At 31.2% G+C, this 21,493-nt stretch overlaps 1 protein-coding gene across 1 annotated transcript; it reads right to left on the bottom strand.

Moving 5' to 3' along the window:
* Positions 1-18,931: 18,931 nt before the first annotated feature.
* On the bottom strand, positions 18,932-20,804 carry LOC143195982 (ras-like GTP-binding protein Rho1). Its single transcript, XM_076403539.1, has 2 exons — positions 20,607-20,804; positions 18,932-20,484 (listed from the first exon to the last, which is right to left on the bottom strand). Exons 1-2 carry the CDS (start codon positions 20,644-20,646, stop codon positions 19,901-19,903), a joined length of 624 nt encoding a protein of 207 aa, XP_076259654.1. The 5' UTR covers positions 20,647-20,804; the 3' UTR covers positions 18,932-19,900.
* Positions 20,805-21,493: the final 689 nt, after the last annotated feature.

Below are 21,493 nucleotides of genomic sequence, written 5' to 3'. Positions count from 1 at the left end.
CCTAGATTTCGTGGGACTATCTCTAATGATATCAAGTGATATGAATAACACTTTCTCATAACTTGTTATATATGATAACAAGTTCAATTAAAAATTAGTATAAAGACTTACAAATATTTTGTTTCAGTATAATATAAATTGAAATACGAGGTGTATTCAACAAAAAGCGAGTGCTTATATTTAAATAAAACAATATAAAACAATTTATTATTTTAAATAAATAAAAACAGAGATTAAAATAAATAATATAACATCTATTTACACAACAAATGGTAAAATAAATAAAGCAAATTTTAAGCGTGCGAGATTTTGATATCGAGGGGGTCGGACAGTGGGTGAATATTCCGGAAACATAACGAAAACGTATCTCAGCAACTAATTTTAATGACAAAGATTTAACTAACAATATATAAAAATATATATAGACAATGACAGTGGTAGTCAATAAGCAGATGCAGAGCAGCAATGACAGAATATAATCAGACAATAAACAGACAATAATCATAACTGATAGCAATGATAAACTATGCTAGGATGAAGTATGAAATGCACACGGTACGAAGGAAAAAAATTAAATATTATTAGTGTTGGGAACTATCGACTGAAATTGACTATCGATTGTTTAGTAATTAACTACTCTTTATTATCGCCTGTTTCAGTCGCTATTTTTGGTTCGACTAATTTTACTACTTTTTACCACTGACTATTTCAGTCGACTGTTTTCAGTCACTATTTTCGGTCTGACTAATTTTGTTACTATTTACTATCGACTGTTTCAGTCGTACTGATTTTTAACGTTCTGGCTCTGTTGTTCTAACCGATTTATATGTGATATATGCAGTTTTATGACTTTTTTGGTAGTTTGCTTGTAAATAACAATATATTGTATATTAATATTATAGCATTATATTAATATATATTATTTGGTACGATATTTTTCAAGAGAATTAATGTAATAGGGTAAAAAGGTTAAAATTGGTTAAAAAAACATTTCTGTGATTAGGTATATTTAATTTTTGTATAGTATTTGTGGTTATTGTACATCTTTAGTTTTTAGATTTTGTTTAAGTCCTATTGTTTAGTTTATATTTATTTTAGTATATTATTTAAAACAGCAATTAACAGATTAAAATACAATAAAACATTTGTGGGGTATTATTCCATTCCATAGAAAAAATCCATTCCTTTTTACTGATCCACGGAACATTCAAATATAAAAGTAATTCTACTTCGTTTAAAATTAAATTATAAATTGCATGTTATGTATAATTACTATAATAGTTAATAGTTTTCCCTTCTCTTTTTTAAAGTTAGTTCGTGAAGGAATTTATACATCTCCGTCTCGCTTATACTACAGTTGGAAAATATAACCACATATAAACTAATTGTACCAAACAATTATCTCCGTCCTTTCCTCTCTCACAATTTATACAGGAAAGGATTCGCGAATTGAAAAAAAATAGTCGAACCGTGCATTTGATGTGGAAAATAGTAATTACTATTTTTTTGATTGCTAGTTTTTTGACTATCGACTGTTTTGCAATTATCGACTGTTTCGACTGTTTTCAGTCGATCGTTCCCAACGCTAAACATTATGGAGAGTTTTAGAGCATATAGCGAGGAGTAGGGTCGTTCTGATACACGAATGGTATAACATTCTATTGGAAAATACTTGGACAGTATTCCACTAGGAATTGCAGCTATTTTGAAAGCAAATGGCGGCTTAAAATATTGTTAACAAATAAATGTGGTGTATACGTCAAGTGTTCATATTATTGGTTCATCCCCTGTATATTATTTTAATAATTTTGTGTTATGTGTAAAAATGGCAAACAAGTTATTTTATTTTCGATCTAAGGCAGAAGAATGTTAGAGAAGTATAGTTAAATATGGGGATGCGAGTCATAACAGATATAGCTTCAATATCACTAATGTATTTGTGTTACGAACATTCTAACGTAAATGTTTACTATTTTTATTAGATTGAATAACAGCTATCAAATTGCAGGTTAGGTTTCATTTGTTTTTTTTTCTTGTCTGTATAAGTGTCTAATAACTGTATTCTTGTCTCAGTTACCCAACGTCAATATCATGCGTTGAATTTAGTTTTACAGTGTGCATGAAGTCGCCATATATTCCTGCTGCTACTTGAATTTCCTACTTAAATACCTAACACACGGAAGAAAACAGGATACTAATTCTACAGATTCTCAAAAAAAAAACAAAGAAAATATTAAATGAAGTATTTATCATGGTCAGATTATAAAAATATAATAGCATCAAATATATCCTTTCTCCTTCATCAAATAGTTTGATGAATTATACTTCATCAGATAAAGGGTAGCCGATATATGATTGATGAAACTACTTAATTTTATTAAATATTTACTTTGCAACTATGTATGGGTATGTATGCGCAATGGAAAACAGAAGTTTCAAACATTTAGACTAATACTTATAGTCTGTTCAAAGTTATTTTGTACATCAAAACGTCGCAATGTTGCCGCATCAACTCTGAGTTTTAGTTCTAAATAAAATAATTGAACCAAAATGTTATTATATGTAGAAATAATATAATTTATTTTAACATTATAGTACATCTAAAAACTATAGTTAATTATAAGGCCATAATAGTTTATAGCTTAGATTTATAACCTCTTTTCACTATTGTTTTAAAGAATTTTGCATACGTCTGATAACCGGACGACTTTGACAGGCCCATTCGTTTACGTGTTCGAACTAATCAGACAGCATTGTTTCTCTTTTTAACTGGAATAAAATGAGAAGGAATATCGCTTGAATCTAAAATGAATTTACAAATTGCGGCAGGCAATACATTCAACATCTTGATAACGTATGTTCAAAAGAACTTTGAATATACTATATATAACGTTATTATTGAAGCCAAGTAAAGCAATATAAACTAAGCAGATAGGTAGTTCAATAATTCATATCCAGAACATAATTAGACACTTGAGAACATATAATATATTCATATAATTTGTAAAATTAAAATTTGTGCATTTTACTTACTCAAATGGTACAAGATATATTCGGACAATATTGGATACACTTTTTATTTCCACAGCCCTGTTTGAATTTCCTGTTACAGAAGACCTTATATCAAAATGTACATAATTTAAACTTTTTTGTATTGTAGTTATTATCAGCAACATAAAATTAACCTTTTGGTAGTCCTGTGAAATACATTTGCATCTGCATCTTAAAAACCATCATACAGTTTTCATAAAACCAAAGTAGGATTTATCTAGACTTGACTACTGTACTGTTCTAAACTCTTAGTCCTCAGAATGAAGCCTATCAACTGATAAGTGACCAACCGATTAGCCGTTCTAGTTATTGGCGTGACTGGGATCATTTTCTTTGTCGGATTTTGTACTCTTGCCTTTTCGAAAATGATAATTATAAACAATTACAAACATAAATTTACTATCATGCCCAGCAGGATTAGAACAGTTGACTACTATCCCAATAGTAGGAGGACCACCTTGTCGCTTCGACTACTGCGCCAACCAAGCCGGCCAATAGGATTTCAATATGTTCAATATGATTTAGAAATGACACTTGATTGCAACAATACTATTACCACAGTTGTCATCTGATATAGCACCCATCACCAATATAGCATCCGATGATCTTGCAACCATTGGCTACTATTTAGGTACTGTTTAAAGACTTTCAACTTTGTCAATTTTATTTTCTCTAACATTCTACGTTTCATGGTTGGTATATCTGGAATACTCTCGTCGAGCATCTTCTATCCGTCGTGCGAAATACAGATAAGCATCTTTATTGAACCAAAAGTATGATTATGTTAAATTTTCACACTGTAAAATCCGTTAAGTTTTTGTCCACGTTAGCTCTTTGACTTCCTACATGGTTTGAAAAAAGATAATAATTTAAAGATTCTTTGAAATGTGATCTTCTTTGATTTGAGGTAGTCGTAACGGAGTTAACGTTTCAGATTTGTCGTTTTTTTTTTAAATTTAAAACAAACAGTAAGTATACATACAAAGTGTTATTAAACTTTTTATTATACAGTAACAAAAGAAGAGTGTTATAATCTATAGAAATTAAATCAAGATTTTCTAATCGCTCCTGGCCTATTCTAGTTTGTAAGTAAGAACAGTGTTGTTAATCTTTGATTAAATTTTATTTATAGAATGATTTTTCAGCTGCATCTGTAACATACGTAATGCAACAATGATGATTGAGGATGAATGAGTCCAATTATGTATCATAATGTAATTTAGTATTTATCGAAACGATTTTCCAGAAATTATAATTTAGACGTAAAAGCCTTGGTCAAAATACTTGCCAAAATTCTCAATATTTCACAAAAATGTAAAAATATCACAACGGGAGGATAATAGCCCAAATCTTTAAATAACAGATGAAAGAGTAATGTGTGCTACAAAGAAACAAATAGCTAAATTCTAAATCTATATTTTCAAATGGCTGATCTTCACTTTCGTAGGATGATTGTTTTTTTACTCCTAGTGGTTTTATTATTTCTGAATATTTGAATTTCGCATCTATTTCCATGTCAGCAACAAATTAGATTTGTTTTGTTTGTAATTTAATTTTGTGTATATGTCACCAAATTATATAATTATTTTTGTATTGTTTGTGCTCGGCATCGATTTGAAAATAATCAGTTGGTAGTAGCTAAAATAATATTGTAAATACATAACTAGGTTTAGGTAGGTATTAAGCTAAAATGTAAAATAGTATAATATAAAATACGTGTAGTAGATAGATTAAATATGGTTTTGTGTAAGTAATATAACGACTATAATGTACATATTTTATTTTAAAACTTTTTTTTTCTGTTAAAAATAAAAAAGTTTCATTATTTGTTGCTTTTTGGTGAGTTCGTTATTTATTTTCTAAAGTCGGTCCAATTTTTTTGTTAAAAATATTTAATTTTTCTCTATTTCGTGTAAGATATTTATTCAATTAATTACGCAGTTATTTAATTAAGTATTACAATGGCTAGGGCAAGTAAAGGTGATTGAAAATAAGGAACGCTTCTGGTCCCGGAGTCCGCTACCTAGCCTAGGTGATTTGCCAAATGTTTTAACCAAACTAGAACAACAAAAAGTCGTTGCTCCCGTCAGGAATCGAACCCGTCACCTCCGCGTGTGAGCTGAACGCTCAAACCACTACACCATAGAAGCGGCTGCATGCAATATTTCTACGGCTTCCCATTTGATATGGATAGTGCTTTTGCAATAAACGATCTCCGGTTTTTCGTCACATCAGTTTAGCAATAACACTATACCCAAATATCTGATTATTTTAGATAAAAAAAATATGTGAAAACTTTGTATATGTATGTGCCGTTGAAATTTGAGGGTTTCCCTCGATTTCCCCGGATTCCACCGTGACTTGGTTCCAATGGAATCACCTTGGAAGCACACTCATTCAAATAAAAAAGAACGAACGAATAGAAAGAACTTTGAAAATCGGCCCATAATTGATGGAGAAATCGGTGAACATATATATATAAAAAAATATATAGTCGAACGTAGAACCTCCTCATTTTTTGAAGTCGGTTAAAAAATGGATTTAGGTTGTTTCAAACTAAAAAGAAAAACATTTTGTTTACAGAATCTTAGTAAAAATATCAGCTTTGTAAGTAATCAGTACTACAAGATTAACATGCATATAAATTCAATGTTTTTTAAGATTTGAACTAAAGCAATAGCAAAAAAGTTTTGTACAGTTATCGAAATATGTTCCAGACAAAATTTCGCAAAGAACAACGTAAACTTCACCCAACTGGAATCTTAGAATCATAAATTGTGTTAAATCATCTGGTATTCAACAAAAATTTTAATCTTGAATTTGAAACGTTAACGAAAAAAATTATACAGGACGAAATATTAGATTACTACTGCAAACAGAAATTTTTAATTTCATTTAAAATATCACCTAATACTTTTTCCATGTGTCGTATGAATTTTTGAGATCTATTAATATGTACAGACATAATTGAAGAGGTAGTACAATGTCACCAATGGTCTGGATGGTTTATAATGATAGATGGCAATAATAAAATTCCCAACATTGGTAGTGATAAATGATCTTTGGTTTTATGTAAATTTATTTTAATAAAGTTTTTTAAAAAAATTAAGTTTAAATTGTCTTCCACGCTTTGATGCTGAATATATTATGGCCATATGGTAGTCGCGAAGATTTCTAATAAACAAAAATAGTAATATATATTTTCTTTTACTGTATCTCAATTGTTGTATATACATAGAAAATTTGAGCTATTTGCATCAATAACTCCCTCAACCAATTTTGGTTTTCGGTTTGTTCCCCTTATTGCTGGTAACACAAAACTAATTTTATAACAATGAATAATGAGATAAATGATCCAAATAAAATCAAAGGGCGCCAAAAAGTTTGCACGTATACAAAATGAGTGACGTCAATGTTTCGTAACATTTACGTAACAATGATTGATGCTTTACTGAATATGGCGAATATTTCAAATTTGTGTTTTTATTTCTACTAAAATATTAGTTATGACACTTTATAAATTCTTCGCCTTTTAGGACATGCTTTTTACATCGTTCATAACCTCATTCAACGACTTCTGAGCAACATCCATTTGCCGATATTTTTGCTCTAACAGGATAACAGGTTAATTGAAAGGTCCCCGGCCTGACACATAAATGGCGCTACTAGAATTAAATGTTTATGTATTTTAATTAGCCCTAACCCTCAAAAGATGCGTGTATAAATTTGACAGCTGTCGGATCATTAGTTCATCATGTGAATTATAGCATTTTGAGTAATCAGCTTTTGTTATTGTGAAAAAAATGGATAAAAAGGAATTTCACGTGTTGATAAAATATTGCTTTTTGAAGGGAAAAATACAATTGAAGCAAAAACTTGATGCCGAGTTTCCGGACACTGCCTCAGGAAAATCAACCATCAAGGATTGGTATGCTAAGTTTAGACGTGGTGAAATGAGCACCGAAGACGGTGAACGCAGTCGACGCCCAAAAGAGGTTAAAAACAGCCGCATTTGAAGAAAAAGAAAGTGCTGCTTCACCAAGACAATGCACCGTGTCACAAGTCAGTGAAAACGATGGCATAAATACGTGAATTGGGCTTCGAATTGCTTCCTCATTCACCACATTCTTCAGATCTGGCCCCCAGCGACTATTTCCTGTTCTCAGATCTCAAAAGAATGCTCGCTGGGGAGAAATTTTCGTCGAATGAAGAGGTAATCGCCGAAACTGAGGCCTATTTTGCGCAAAGAACAAATCGTATTACAAAAATGATTGACAAAAAGTTGGAGGATCACTATAGTCAGTGTATCACCCTTGAAAGAAATTATGTTGAATAAAAAATACTAATTTTGCCAAAAAAAAAGGGTTTTACTATGGTAGGCCGGGGCCTTTTCAATTGACCTGTTACATGCTCAAAACATTCGAAAAAATCATAGTATGACCCAATCGATATGTGCCGGGATGATTACTGTATTCGTGATCTTCAACATCTTAATAGCCAATTCGAAAACGCTAATACCACCCGCAAGATCTTCTTTTATTCTTAGCAGATTTACTTCAAACAATATTTAATATATCTAAAGCATTGTTGCCTATTATGACAAAATTTAATACAAATTATCGGATCTATTATTATATATCTAAAAATGTACAAACAGTATCAAAACAGCGCAGCCTTCCTTGACATTAACCATGCATTGGACAAGGTGTGGCATGTGGCTACTCTACAAAATCAAAAAAATATTACAACACTCTTTCTCCTCATTATTAAAATTTTATCTTGCGAATAATATGCTACAAAGTAAATAAAATGTGCACATCTCAAATGCACGGAATTAGGCCAGACAGCATACTGAGTCCATTTCTCTATCTAATACTCACATCAGGTATACCCATTGATACTTATATCAGTACAGTGATGTATGCGGATGATACAGAATTCCCTTCAACACATGAGAATCACGACTCCGCATCAGAATGGCTCCAACTACATCTGACACTGATAAAAGCTTGGCTCGAGCAGTGGCGTATTAAGTCCAATACAGATTAGTCGGTTGAAGTAACCTTCACACTCAGAAGAATTTTTTCGGTCATTTGTCACACTCAATGAAACATTGTAATACAGAAATTCCACAAGGATGCCAAATACTTGGGTCTGTATCTTGGCCGCAAATACTTGGATCAAAAGGAAACTCCGGAACATGTACTGGCTCATCGGACACAAGTCACAGTTGTCAGACGCTAGTAAAATAGCCATTTCTAAAGCTATACTGAAACCTGTATGTATATATGGCGTACAGTTACAGCACAACCTGTCATAATAACATCGACATATTAGAAATGTTTCAAAATAAAACTATGTTCAATATTTCACCGTACATAAAAAATAGATATGTGTACCTAGATTTGAATCTGCGAACAGTAAAGGAAGAAATTGAGTGATACAGCAAAAACTATCAAGGCAGACTAGGCCAATACGTCAACACATTAACTAGTTAGCTGCTGTTGGGCAGTCTAAGATACTCAAGAGATTGTATACTAAATCAATATTCCCAGACGAAGATGAGAATGGCATCAATGAGTGCACAATTCAACTAAAGAGATGTATCAAAACACATATAGTCTATCAAATGAAGCAATGAACATATGTTATCAAGATGTATGCCTGTCGCAATTTGTAAATTTATTTTAAAAAGAGATACAATGGTGTGTGATATGTTCGAACACGTAAACGGATAAGCTTGCAAAAGTCCTTCGGTTGTTAAATGTCTGCAAAATTCTTCAAAACATTAGGTATAACAAGTACAGGTTATAAACCAGCAAACATTGTTTTAACGCTTTGTTTGTTTTCATAAATTAAAAATCGCTGCTTATTATTACTTTGATTGGATGGAGATCCCCTCTTGCCAGTAAAATTCGTTAGAGAGGTCAGTATTTTTACTATTAAATATTAAGTTGCAACAGTTTTATTGAAAGTATTTTTTAACGTGTTACAGCAGCACTGAATATACAGTACCGGCACGGTCATTAAAATATCTCAAGAAGTGAAAAATATAATCTTGAATTCACCGAAAGTAAAACGAAAACCGTACGAACCATACGAAGACCATACGAAGCGGGTGACACATAAAGATCAGCTTGATGTTAGCTCTATCAGAGATAAAATATATGAAACCTACAAAAACAGTGAGTAGTTTTTTCAACAATAATAATAATATTTAATATAATTATTTCAAAGGAAACTGTTAGTCTGAAAAATATCCACAGAAAATTTCTGTATGTATGCAGTTCTTTGCAGTATGTAGAACACACTTTCATGCACTGTTAGGTAATATAGGATTTAAATGGTGTAAAGATAACCCACGAAGAGGTCTAATGGAACTTCCATTGTTTTTAAAAGGATATAATAAAATCAAGAAAAACTTATTATTTCAATTTGTGTATTTAGTTGAGATTTAGATGGATGTTTCGGAATGGGACCAATATACCCAAAGGTTACTCATGGCAAGATGACAATAAAAAGTGTTAAGGCTATAAAAGTTGGTGGAAAAAGGTAAACGTTGAAATAATAATTGATTAGGTATTATTGATATAACATTTATTAATAATTTATTGCAGATATACTGTTCTTGTTCTTCTGGCATTGTTGAGATGGAATGGTTAAGAACACCTTTGGCTTGGATGAACTCGATCCCACAGACATTGAAGACATTGAAATTGACAGAAGATGAAATCGGGAACAAATGTTAGATACATTGGAAACTACCAGCTTAGTCCTTGAATTAAACTTTCTGAATGTGGAATTATGATTCAATGCTGACAATTTCCAAGATAGGGTGGTGAGAGGGGAAACAATTAAAGGTGATTGTATAATTATTTTACGATAACTGTAGGAAGTTGTATTGTAAAGTGTGAACATTTATGTGCATAGACATGTATGTAATTATTCAGAGTTATATATGAGCATTAGGTTAGAATGTATACGGAGAGGATGAATACTAACTGTTTTGTAGACAGTATGGTAAATGTATTAGGGAGAATTGACTAATTAGTTTTATCAAGAATGGTATACACAGGTAGTAACAGAAGACACAAAAAAATACAGTGATATCAAAATGACTTGACAAGAAAATACACCATCGAAGGAAACAAGAACTAAGGTAAATATGCTCTCTAATGAAATTGAGTCATGCAGCAAGAACTATCAAGCCAGACTAGAACAACACATTAATCAGTGAGCTACTGAACTGCAAGGAGTGGGCAGCAAGATACTCTTACCTTAAGAGAAATAGTATAACATATCCAGAACAACTCAGCTAAAGAGGTACCGATGAAAATCTGAACATATATTAGATTATTGTTTCAAGAAAACAGATTGTTATAAAGTACGCTATATATAAAAAGGAGTATCATATATCATTCCTTCACAGCTGAAAAAAATTAAACAATTTTCTATACATGATTGCCAATACAACAACAGAAAAATTGTAGCAATTGGACCAACACAACTCGCACAATTTCAAAAGTTCCATTTTCTTTTTGAAGATACCTCGTATAAGACATAAGTGTCCTTCATATTGCAACAGAAAGTTGTCGGGTATTTTTTGTTTATTACTATTTTTATGATATAACCAGTGATAGTTCATAAAATTATTAACACTAAACTACTACATGGTTTTTATAGTTATCTGGTGATGGTTTTATGTAAATTCCAATAACTATGAGCCATACATTAATACTAATTAATTCAAAAATAAATAATTATATTATACATTGCGGAATACGTTGACTTCCCGTTGTGATAACGTGACGAGATATAGCATTATAGAGAAACAAATTGTTAATTTTACTGTTTTTGTAACTAAAATATTAGGAGCCCAAATTGGTACAAGATTAAATACTTGTTTTGAATGTAAAATATATATAGTTTAAGAACGGCTTTCAGAATAAATGATAAGATATTTAAAACATGTTATTTTGTGACTGATTAAATCTAGTTTATTTTATATTTATATTTAGATGTTTATGTATATATTTAGAGAAACGCTTTTCTTGTTTATTTTATATCAGCTTTACAACAGTGTAAACATGATAAACAAAGCCTTAATTGATATTCATTATATCAAAAAGCCATATTATTTGAACATATATTTCATATTATTGTTCCTTTTTTCGGTTCTTAATGCCAAAATAAACACTTAAAATACGCCGTATATGTAATAATTCATAACGTGATAAGTTAATGTTACTAAATGCAAATATATTCTTCACAAAACAGTTGCTCATTTTTATTTATTTTATTTAATTAAATAATAGCAAGTTTTTCTGTGAGTAGTTTTACTTTACCATTTCTATATGAAACAAGGCACTGAAAATCATAATATTTTGGTGGGGGGCTAAGACTTTTTAAATTTCTCGCCCAGGAACTTTAAATGCATTACTGCTGCCATCAACTATCATCTATTAATAGACTACTGGGAGATTTCAAGCGAGCTGCATCACAGACAACCTCTTGAATTTTAAGAATTATTTTTTTTTGTGCAGAAAAACCATCACCAAAACCAAGAAAAAGATTGATCAATACTATGGAGACTGCTGTTAAAGTAAATATTTCTTCCTTAGTTAAAAAAAGGAATCTGTGTTAAGTAAGAAATCTGTGTTAATAAGAAATTTTATCAAAGATGTAAAAGTTGAACAGGAAGTTTTAGTGGTAAAATCAAATATAGTAAATCAGGGTAACAGAATTAGAAATAAGTTTAAGGGAAAAAGTACTTGTAACTATTACAAACAACCTGACCATTGGATTAGACAATGTCAAAAGTGGATTGCTGATGGACGACCGTCTAAGGATGCAACACTGAAGAAGGAAAAGGACAAGACAGTGAAGACAAACACAGTACTATTAACGACATGCGGTGATATTTTTTCTGAAGAAGTAGACGAAAATAATTGGTGGATTGACAATGGCGCTATGAAGCATGTGACAAATAGGCCAGATTATTTTGTCAGCTATGAAGCATTTAGTCAACCACAATGCATTAAAATTGCTGTAAAAGAATTTTTAAATGCTAATGGAAAAGGAACAATTCGGTTCTCATCAACAGTTAAAGACAGATGTGAGGAATTAACATTGAAGGATGTCTGGTATGTACCGAATATTTTCAAAAATGTGTTTTCTGTTTTAGCTGCTCATGACCAAAATAAGATTAGTAAGTTTGAGTCAACGCCTATGTCCTGTTCTGTATAAAGATTCATGGTCAATTGAAGTCATGTGGTTTTCGTGCAGTAAATGGTACTCTGTACAGACCAGCCAGGTAAATCTGATTTGTTACAGTTCCATGAGAGATGGAGTCACCAAGATAAACATAATGTAAAAGCAAAACACAAGAATGTTTTGAGTTGAAATTATTATATTATTACTGAACACATTTAGTGTTGATATTGACAGCCTGGCAAAAAACAATAAATTGCTACATCGCTACAAACTGTTATACCATCAGGCATATTCTGCAGATTTAGCCCCTGCGAGTATTTCATGTTTTCAAACCTGAAGAATTAGCTGGGTGGTACGAATTTTGCATCGAATAAAGACGCCCTTTAGAAAACTCCGGATGCAGTAGGTGTTTACCAATAGTCAGCCAATTTCAATTAAAAAACCTTTATATTTGGATAATTAATAATATACAGGAAGCGTACACTGACTAAATAGCCTAGCTATGTTAATTTGCGGAATTCCAAGTCGTTCGCTTCTGTTTATATACATCTTACGTAACCTCCAAGGTAAAAATAAACTTCGCGTGAAAAAATATTAGAATAACTATAATTATTGTATGGTACAGGTATATAACTTAATTGTTATATATTCTTATCACTATCACTACATATTATAAACAAAATTCCATACCGAGATTGTCTGTCCGCTATAAACTCTACTGAATACGGATTTTCATTCGGTTTTGATCAATAGACAGAGTGATTCATAACTAAACCTTAATGTCAATCGGTTGAAATATCACGATAATTGTTGAAAATATCGGAGAAAGTCAAACCGCGTTAAATTGGACAGATTTGGAGCCATTAAGCTGTACTTTTCTCTCCAGTCAAGTCATTTTCTCTCTCCAGCTCATAGAAACTTCTTTCATTGAAGTTTCAACGAATAATAATGTTAAACTATTCTTGATAAATACAATTATTGTATTATTAAATTAAAATGGAAGAAATTCTAAAATGCTAATTCACAACAAGATACTGATCAGATGTTTAGACCAATATGATTATATGGTGCTCTAGAGCTGTACCTGGGATAAGAATGTGATTAAAATTCAAGTGTTCCAGAAGAAGGTATTCTGTGACATAGTGATCGCACCTTGATATGTACGAAATGAAGAATGAATGATTTGCATCGTGACCTGAAAATTCCTACAGTCAAGGAAGACATCAATCAACATTGGCTGAAAAGTCCGGGGTGTAACAAAGAAAAGGTTTTTTTTGTCCAAAATTGGCTTTATTAATCAATGTCACATAATCAATCATTTTAATACCACTTTTGTAGAACGATTTATCTTTTGCCTCAAAGTAGGTATGTCACCAGTTGCACCATGTTTCATCCTTTGTCACATATGGAAGCAAAAATTCCGGTTTGTTGTGTTTAAACATGGCCAAACACTACTCAAAATCATCAAAACGTTCGTGTTCATGTAATATAACACCAACATGTTCTTTCGATATCTTTACAATATTAGCTAACCCACGTAGCTTCACTTTTCGATCATTCAAAACGATTTTGTGGATTTTTAAAAATATTTTCTGGTGTTGCCACCTCATTTGGACGTCCACTACGTTCTGTATCTCCGGTGTCTCTACGACCAAGTTTGAATTCAGTAAACTAACGTTTAATTGTTGTTTCTGATGGAGCGGAGTCTTTTCAAGCCATTGGTTCGCTGGATCCATATATCAAAATATCAATATTTTTCTCCATGGCCGACATCCCTAATCTAAATATAATATGCTCGTTTTTGTACTTAATCAGGCAAAACTTCTATTTTTGTGTATAATTTAAAGGAAATCTGTTATTATGGCATTATTTTTGTAACATTTAAAGTAACTATGATTTGTTTAAATTCAAAAACAAAACAAAGGTCTTGTTTTCCAGCATATGAAGGTTTAAAAAAGCTGATTATTTTCTAAATGATTCTGCTCTAGCACAGAAACGGATTTTAAAAATAAACAAGATTAAATATTAGAGAACATGTTAATTTCTACTACACCAAGCTTCCCAACAGTAAGGATAAAGCATTTCTGACAAGAATATTATGGACCTAAATGTGAAAGATAATTTCTTGACCAAGATGCAATTCCTAATTATAATATTAATAACAAGTCAATTGAAAAGTCTCCGGCCATGTCATAGTAAAACAATTTTTTTTAGCAAAATTAGTTTGGTTTGTTCAACATAATTCCCTTCAAGGGTGATACACTGATTATCAAAATGATTATGAAAAGTTGGAGGGTCACTACTCCAACTTTTCGATATCATTTTTGTAGTACGATTTGTCTTTTTCTTCAAAATAGGCCTCAGTTTCGGCGATCACCTCTTCATTCGACGAAAATTTCTTCCCAGCGAGTATTCTTTTGAGATTTGGGAACAGCAAATAGTCGCTGGGGGCCAGATCTGGAGAATACGGTGGATGAGGAAGCAATTCGAAATCCAAATCATGGATTTTTGCCATCGTTTTCACTGACTTATGACACGGTTCATTGTCTTGGTCAAGCAGCACTTTCTTTTTCTTCAAGTGTGGCCGTTTTTCGGCGATTTCGTCCTTCAAACGATCCAATAACGCTATGTAATAGTCGCTTTCCTTTTTCAAGGTAGTCAATGAAAATTATTCCATGCGCATCCCAAAATACAGACGCCATAACCTTGCCAGCCGACTGCGTTTTCTCACGCTTTGGAGTGGGTTCATCGTGTACAGTCCACTCGGATGACTGTCCAGTGGACTTCGGAGCGAAATGATGGAGCCATGTTTCATATCGCCACAAAAATTCAGGTTTATTACGCTTGATCATCTTCAAACACTGCTCCGAATCATCAACTCGTCGTTATTTTTGGTCAAAAGTGAACTCGCGCGGCACCCACTTTGCTGGGTAAACTTTCTCATACCCAAATATTCGTGAATGATATGTTATACACGTTCACGTCATATCTTTAGAGTGTCTGCTATTTCATTCAATTTCAATTTATCGCCATTCCAAATCATTTTATGGATTTTTTAAATGTTTTCGTCGGTAACAACCTCTTTTGGGCGTCCACTGCGTTCACCGTCTTCTGTGGTCATTTCACCACGTCTAAACTTAGCATACCAATCCTTGACGATTGATTTTCCTGAGGCAGCGTCCGGAAACTCGGCATCAAGCCAAGGTTTTGCTTCAACTGTATTTTTTCCCTCAAAAAGTAGTATTATATCAACACGCGAAATTCCTTTTTATCCATTTTTTTCACAATAACAAAAGTTGCTTCACTCAAAATGCTATAATTAACAAACTAATGATCCGACAGCTGTCAAATTTATTTCACCTATTGTTTTTTTCCTCAAAAGGAGACTTTAAAAATACTCAGAAAACCTCAAATGATCACTGGGTTAGCGAGACTGCCAAAGGATTACCACAAGTCTACATAACATATTTTTCAATAAATCCAAATCGAAGCGAACAACTTAGAAAGTTTGAAAAATACTGTTGAAATATAACAGCGAGTACAATTTTTCATAATAAAGCTTTTCTCTTCTTTAAATTCATTCAGACTCCTTTAAAATACATTCAAACGATAAACAAACAATATAGAAAATATAAAAATATAACATTATTCCCATTCTTCTAAAATCCATTTGATCATAACCATTATCACTTTCCTGTCATTATCAAAAGAACCTCTACCATCAAGTGACATTTTGTAGGCTTTCAAAACCACAGTGATGAGATTGTTGGACTGTGACTGTATTGAGGCACTATAAACCTACACTCTTTAAACTACACTCAAAAAAGTACTATCTATAAAATGTAACATAACTTTTAAGGTAGTAGTAAATATGCAAAACAAAAATACATTTTTTTCTATATTCATAATGTTCAATACCAACAAATGTTAAAGAATATTTTAAAATATATAATCGTGCTTCTGATTTTTGTAAATATCTTGACGTCAAAGTTTGTAGTAACGAATAACCGATAACCCATTGATTAACGTTCCAAATAACAAGGTGTTAAATGACGTGTTAATGTTAATAGATAAAACTCCCAGTTTAAACACAAAAATAATTCGCAACAATGTTAACTAGTGTCCAGAAGCATAGGCAAACGTCTATAGTGTATCCAAAGTTTCTGTGAACATACGTCATCAAAATGTTTAATATATTGCCTGTCGCAATGTGTAAATTCGTTTTAGAATTACACAATATGTTCCTTCTCACTTTATTCTAGTTAAAAAGAGACACAATGTAACCCAACCACCCTGTTGAAGCCGTCCGATTGTCAAACGTATGAAAAATTTTTGATAACAATGGAAATAGGAAGTTATAACTAGTTTTTAGATGTACTATAATGTTAAAATAAATTATATTTAATAACATTTTTGTTTCATAATGTTATTTAGATTAGAATTTTGTTATAGGTCAAATAAACTAATACTGTTGATGCGGCAACATTGTACCGTATAACATCATAAATCGAGATGACGTATGTTCACACCAACTTTGGATAGTCTTATAGATATTATGGAAGGTATTTTACATTACACTATCACTGTTAAACTTATTGAAAAAAATATTCATACATTGATATTGTTCGTTGAGTATATCTATGTTTTAAATAATGCTTAATATTTCAACATATCCTTTCAGTTACAGTCGGAAGGTTAGAAAAATTAAATATTTTTCTCACAACAGACAAATAAAACATTTTTTTCAGGCAAATAAAACATTGTAAGTATTTTTGTGATTAAAAACCACAATTTCAAAACCACAAACAAAATTTTTGGTCATTATTATAACACTGACATAGGAAAAAAGAAAATAGATACAGCTTCAATTTCAGCAAAAGAAAATCGAACTAAAACCAAAGTACTCAACAAAGTAAGATTTTATTGGATACTTTGAATAAATGAAAAATATGCTGTATGCTTGTAAAGCGACCGTAAGTCGTAACGAAATTTAGAAAACCACGGACCTCAGCGATCTATTAGCTATTAGTATTGAGCAATTCCTAAAATTTACCAAATTACTATATTGCTTAGAAATCAATACCCATTTAGATTTGCATTTGAGTAGATATAACCGTCCACAGTCCAAAATATCTATTTATTAAATTTGATGTATTACCTTTGACTTCCTGCCAATTCAAGAATTATATCAAATTCAGGCATTTTTTTCGAAAATCCTTCGATGCTTCAATCGATTGGTGTTGTCAATGATTACATCGAATACTACTTTCCGAAGAATAAATGTTAGCAAAAGAACAAAATCATTATACAAATTAATATTTTTCACGTACACTTGATCGTTGCCCGAAATACCACTTACTGACAATATTGTCCGATGCAAAAATGTGCGGAATGTTTTTTTTTATATCTACAGTATCAATATAAATAGGAAGCCGTTAAAATACCAATAAACTGTATAATATATTAATACCTTATATTGAAAACTGCAAGTAATTCATAATGTAGCAAAACAGCGATGCTAGATTAGTATTTAATGTGACCTAAAAAAATATTCAAACTTAGTTAAACGTCAAAACAAATTACCATTGACAATATTATTCAATGAACTGAAATGAGCTAAAAAATATGCAAATTAATTCGTAAATGCATAATTCACTATAATGCAGTGAATAATAAATATGTTTCCTTAACATCATAAATGAAAACCCAGCCATCTTTTTAATTCTTAAGCGTCTAAGGTAAAATATATTCTACTAATCATATTATTTTAATGAAATGAGCCCCAAAAAAAATGGATAATGAAAGAAAATTTAAAAAACCATCCGACAATAATGACTCATTAGTTTGCAAATTTAAACGGAAGTAGTAAATCCGCGTAATTAAAATGTTACTCACAAGCGATTATTCTTACTTTTGCGAAAAGAATGTAGAATTAAAAGAGCAAGCTGTTTTTCAATTGGTCTTTTCTTCTAGCATGAGTTCATCGTATCATCACATGACAATAAACTAGTCTATTTTGACTTTTTCGTTTAACTAACTCAATGTTTTGCGTGCATATCAAAATAAATATGATGTAATTATTATTTGTAAAAAGTACAAGGTTTTTGGACAAAAATAATCAATATTATTACACATATTTCGAATGGTTTTTAATAAATGTATATTGTTTTAGAGGTAAATTAAATTATTTTAGTATATTAACCTTCTTGTTAGAGTAACATTATTAACTGTTTTGGTAATTTAAATAATTATTGACTTAAAATAAAATACAATTTCAAATATTATTTTCTATGAGAAAAATCAGTAATGATGTAAAACACCAATGTTGAGAATGAATATTTTATATATACTATTTGAATAAATAGCTTCAAGTCTAAAAATGATATAAAATATTAATTATTAAATAATACATAGCATTTGTTGTTACATGGTTTAATAACAAACAAAAAACTAAGACTATTAAATATTACTCAGAAATGGAATTGTGCTGACTTAAGAGAAAAAAAGGATTTATTTTTAATCGGTCTTTTTTGATAACTTAATAATCATTAAATATATTCTCGTTCCCTAGAGTTAAAATATTTAAAAAATCGGGTTTTAATTATTTTAGGTGCAGTGATTATTTAGTCCTGACAATTAGTCAATTAATTTAATAAAAACACAAAACCAGAATATATACTATTTAATATTCAAAATTACCATTAGGATTTGTTTTACAAACCACTGCATCGAAAGGACTAATTCAAAAGTAACCTACTGTTGAACAAATTCGTAACACTTGTATTCTGTATTTACATCACATTAAATTGTGCTTTATACCGTGTTTATAAGGTAACTTGCGAAAAATTCCTTTTGACAATTTCTCCCACGATTAAAAAACTACCTTAGATATTTTCAGAATAAACTTTTCAATATTAAATAATGTAAATTCCCAGAAACTTAACCAAAATAAAACGAAAAAGAAAACTCAACATTTTGTAGGAAAAAACAATTTTTATTTTACTTTAGAATACATTATTATAGTATGGAAAAGTTAAAGCTATATTATTAATACGCAATTCACATTGTTTTTGTTTTTCCTAGAAAGATCCCTATACAAAACAGACAGAACAAATTGTGTATATTCATATGGAAATTTTTTAAAAATGAACAGATTATTCTTAAAACTGTATTTTTAAAATAGTTTTACGCTTTTTTAGTGGCTATTTACCCAAAATTCAAAAAATATATGTATAAATATATGCTTAAACAAGCTTACTTTCCTCTATATTTATAACTAAGGTTCTCGAATACACAAGATATAGAAATACAACGAGGCCTGCCCAGTATGTATATGTAGGTTTAAGAAATATCCAATAAAACTTGTGCCTGGACTCAATTTTTTAACTGATAACATTTACTTCAATCTACAAGTAAGAGAAAACAATCATACTACTACCGGGGGAAGTTTTTGGAAACTGTTCCCGAAAAATTAACATTAACAGAAATATATATAATATTTGTATAATATGAATATATTCGGGGTATAAACCGACAGTGTTAGTTAGATACATGCAAAAGCCCCTATGACTTCAAAATTATAACACGAAAATATATGAAGAATAAACAAATATGTTTTTGTGTTATCATCGCTTGCTCAGAACAAAATGCAGCGATGTTTCTTCTTCTTTTTTACCTGAAGGGCTGCCCTTGTTGCGTTTTCAAAAACTTCCCGCACACCCTCTTTGCTTTTAGCAGAACACTCTAAATAAGCAAACGCGTTAATCTTTTCTGCCATGGAACGACCATCTTGAGGTTTGACCGGTTCTTGCTTCATCTTTCGCAGCTCGTTGATAGTGGTAGGATCGTTGCGTAAATCCTTTTTGTTCCCTACTAGGATGATAGGGACATTAGGGCAGAAATGCTTGACCTCGGGGGTCCATTTTTCAGGGATGTTCTCTAGGGAATCAGGCGAATCCACAGAAAAACACATCAGTATCACGTCCGTATCTGGATAGGAAAGGGGCCGCAAACGGTCGTAATCCTCTTGTCCTGCCGTATCCCACAGGGCGAGTTCAACTTGTTTGCCATCAACTTCAATGTCGGCCACATAGTTTTCGAAAACCGTTGGTACGTACACTTCCGGGAACTGATCCTTACTGAAAACGATCAACAGGCACGTTTTCCCACAGGCGCCGTCGCCCACGATCACCAGTTTCTTTCTTATGGCAGCCATCGGACCTGCGAAATTAACAGAAAAAAAGTCGAGACGTCAACGCCTATTTCTCAATGACTAACTAAAGATGGCGGACAAGTTAAGTCACGATGCGGGAGCGGGGGGTCGGTCAGATTTAAGATATTACCTTTTCCGAAGTCCTCTTGAGGGGCCCAGCAACAGAACATCCAGTTACGGGAGTGACTGGGATTCGGCGGACGCTGTCCGGCTTTAATCTGCGAGGCTTCAACAGCTTCAGTAAAGGCACCGAGTCAATTCTATATAAACAAAACGACTGAAAAAGGAACACGAACTATGACGTAGAACTCCCACCATCTGTCAAGGCGGGATATCCGGTTCATTACGCCGAAATCATCAAAATCGAAAAAATGAATTTATAAATTATTTTCAGTCCACAAAAAAAATTGTATTGACAATTTATTAATAGGAAATTATTTATAAATATCGGTATATTTTCTATTAGTGTTTATTTTTGTAATAGATTCATGTCTTAATCTATTTGAAGACAATAGTGAGTTTGCGCATTAATCTCTTCTGTACAGGACGATATAAAAGTATATTATGGGGTAAATCAACAACAATAGAGGACTTACATATATGTTTATTATATATTTTTATATTGTTGACAATGCAATTAAAATTTTGTGCTCATTAATTTCGAAAATAAATAAATAAATAAATTAAATAAATAGTTTTGATTTATAAAAGTACCTGATTATTATATAAATGGTGATTTTTTATAAAGAACCGATAATAGTATTCAAATAATTAAAAGTAAATATATTTAACAAAATAGGTTTTACTGGATACAAAGTTCATGATAGTAATGTACAAAACTCTGGTTAAAATAAAATGTATTATATCAATATAGATAACAATTATTTTTTAATAAAAACATTAATTTAGGTTTTCATATGGATTTCTACTTTATATATATATTTATATATTATCTATATATTTCTATTTTATATGGGTTTCTATTTATTCTTATAAAATAATATTTTCAAAATAATA

This window comes from Rhynchophorus ferrugineus, unplaced genomic scaffold, assembly GCF_030347505.1.
Source record: "Rhynchophorus ferrugineus isolate W39M unplaced genomic scaffold, kcgeb_rfMv2 rfM4, whole genome shotgun sequence".
NCBI lineage: Eukaryota > Metazoa > Arthropoda > Insecta > Coleoptera > Curculionidae > Rhynchophorus > Rhynchophorus ferrugineus.
The sequence above is the reverse complement of the archived record's forward strand: the minus strand, read 5'-3'. Positions and strand labels throughout refer to the sequence as shown.

Excerpts from the sequence above, each read along its gene's own strand:
- LOC143195982 (XM_076403539.1), bottom strand. The coding sequence starts at position 20,646 with ATGTTCTGTTGCTGGGCCCCTCAAGAGGACTTCGGAAAAG. Across the intron at positions 20,485-20,606 it reads TCAAGAGGACTTCGGAAAAG|GTCCGATGGCTGCCATAAGA; the intron begins GTAATATCTTAA and ends TTAATTTCGCAG.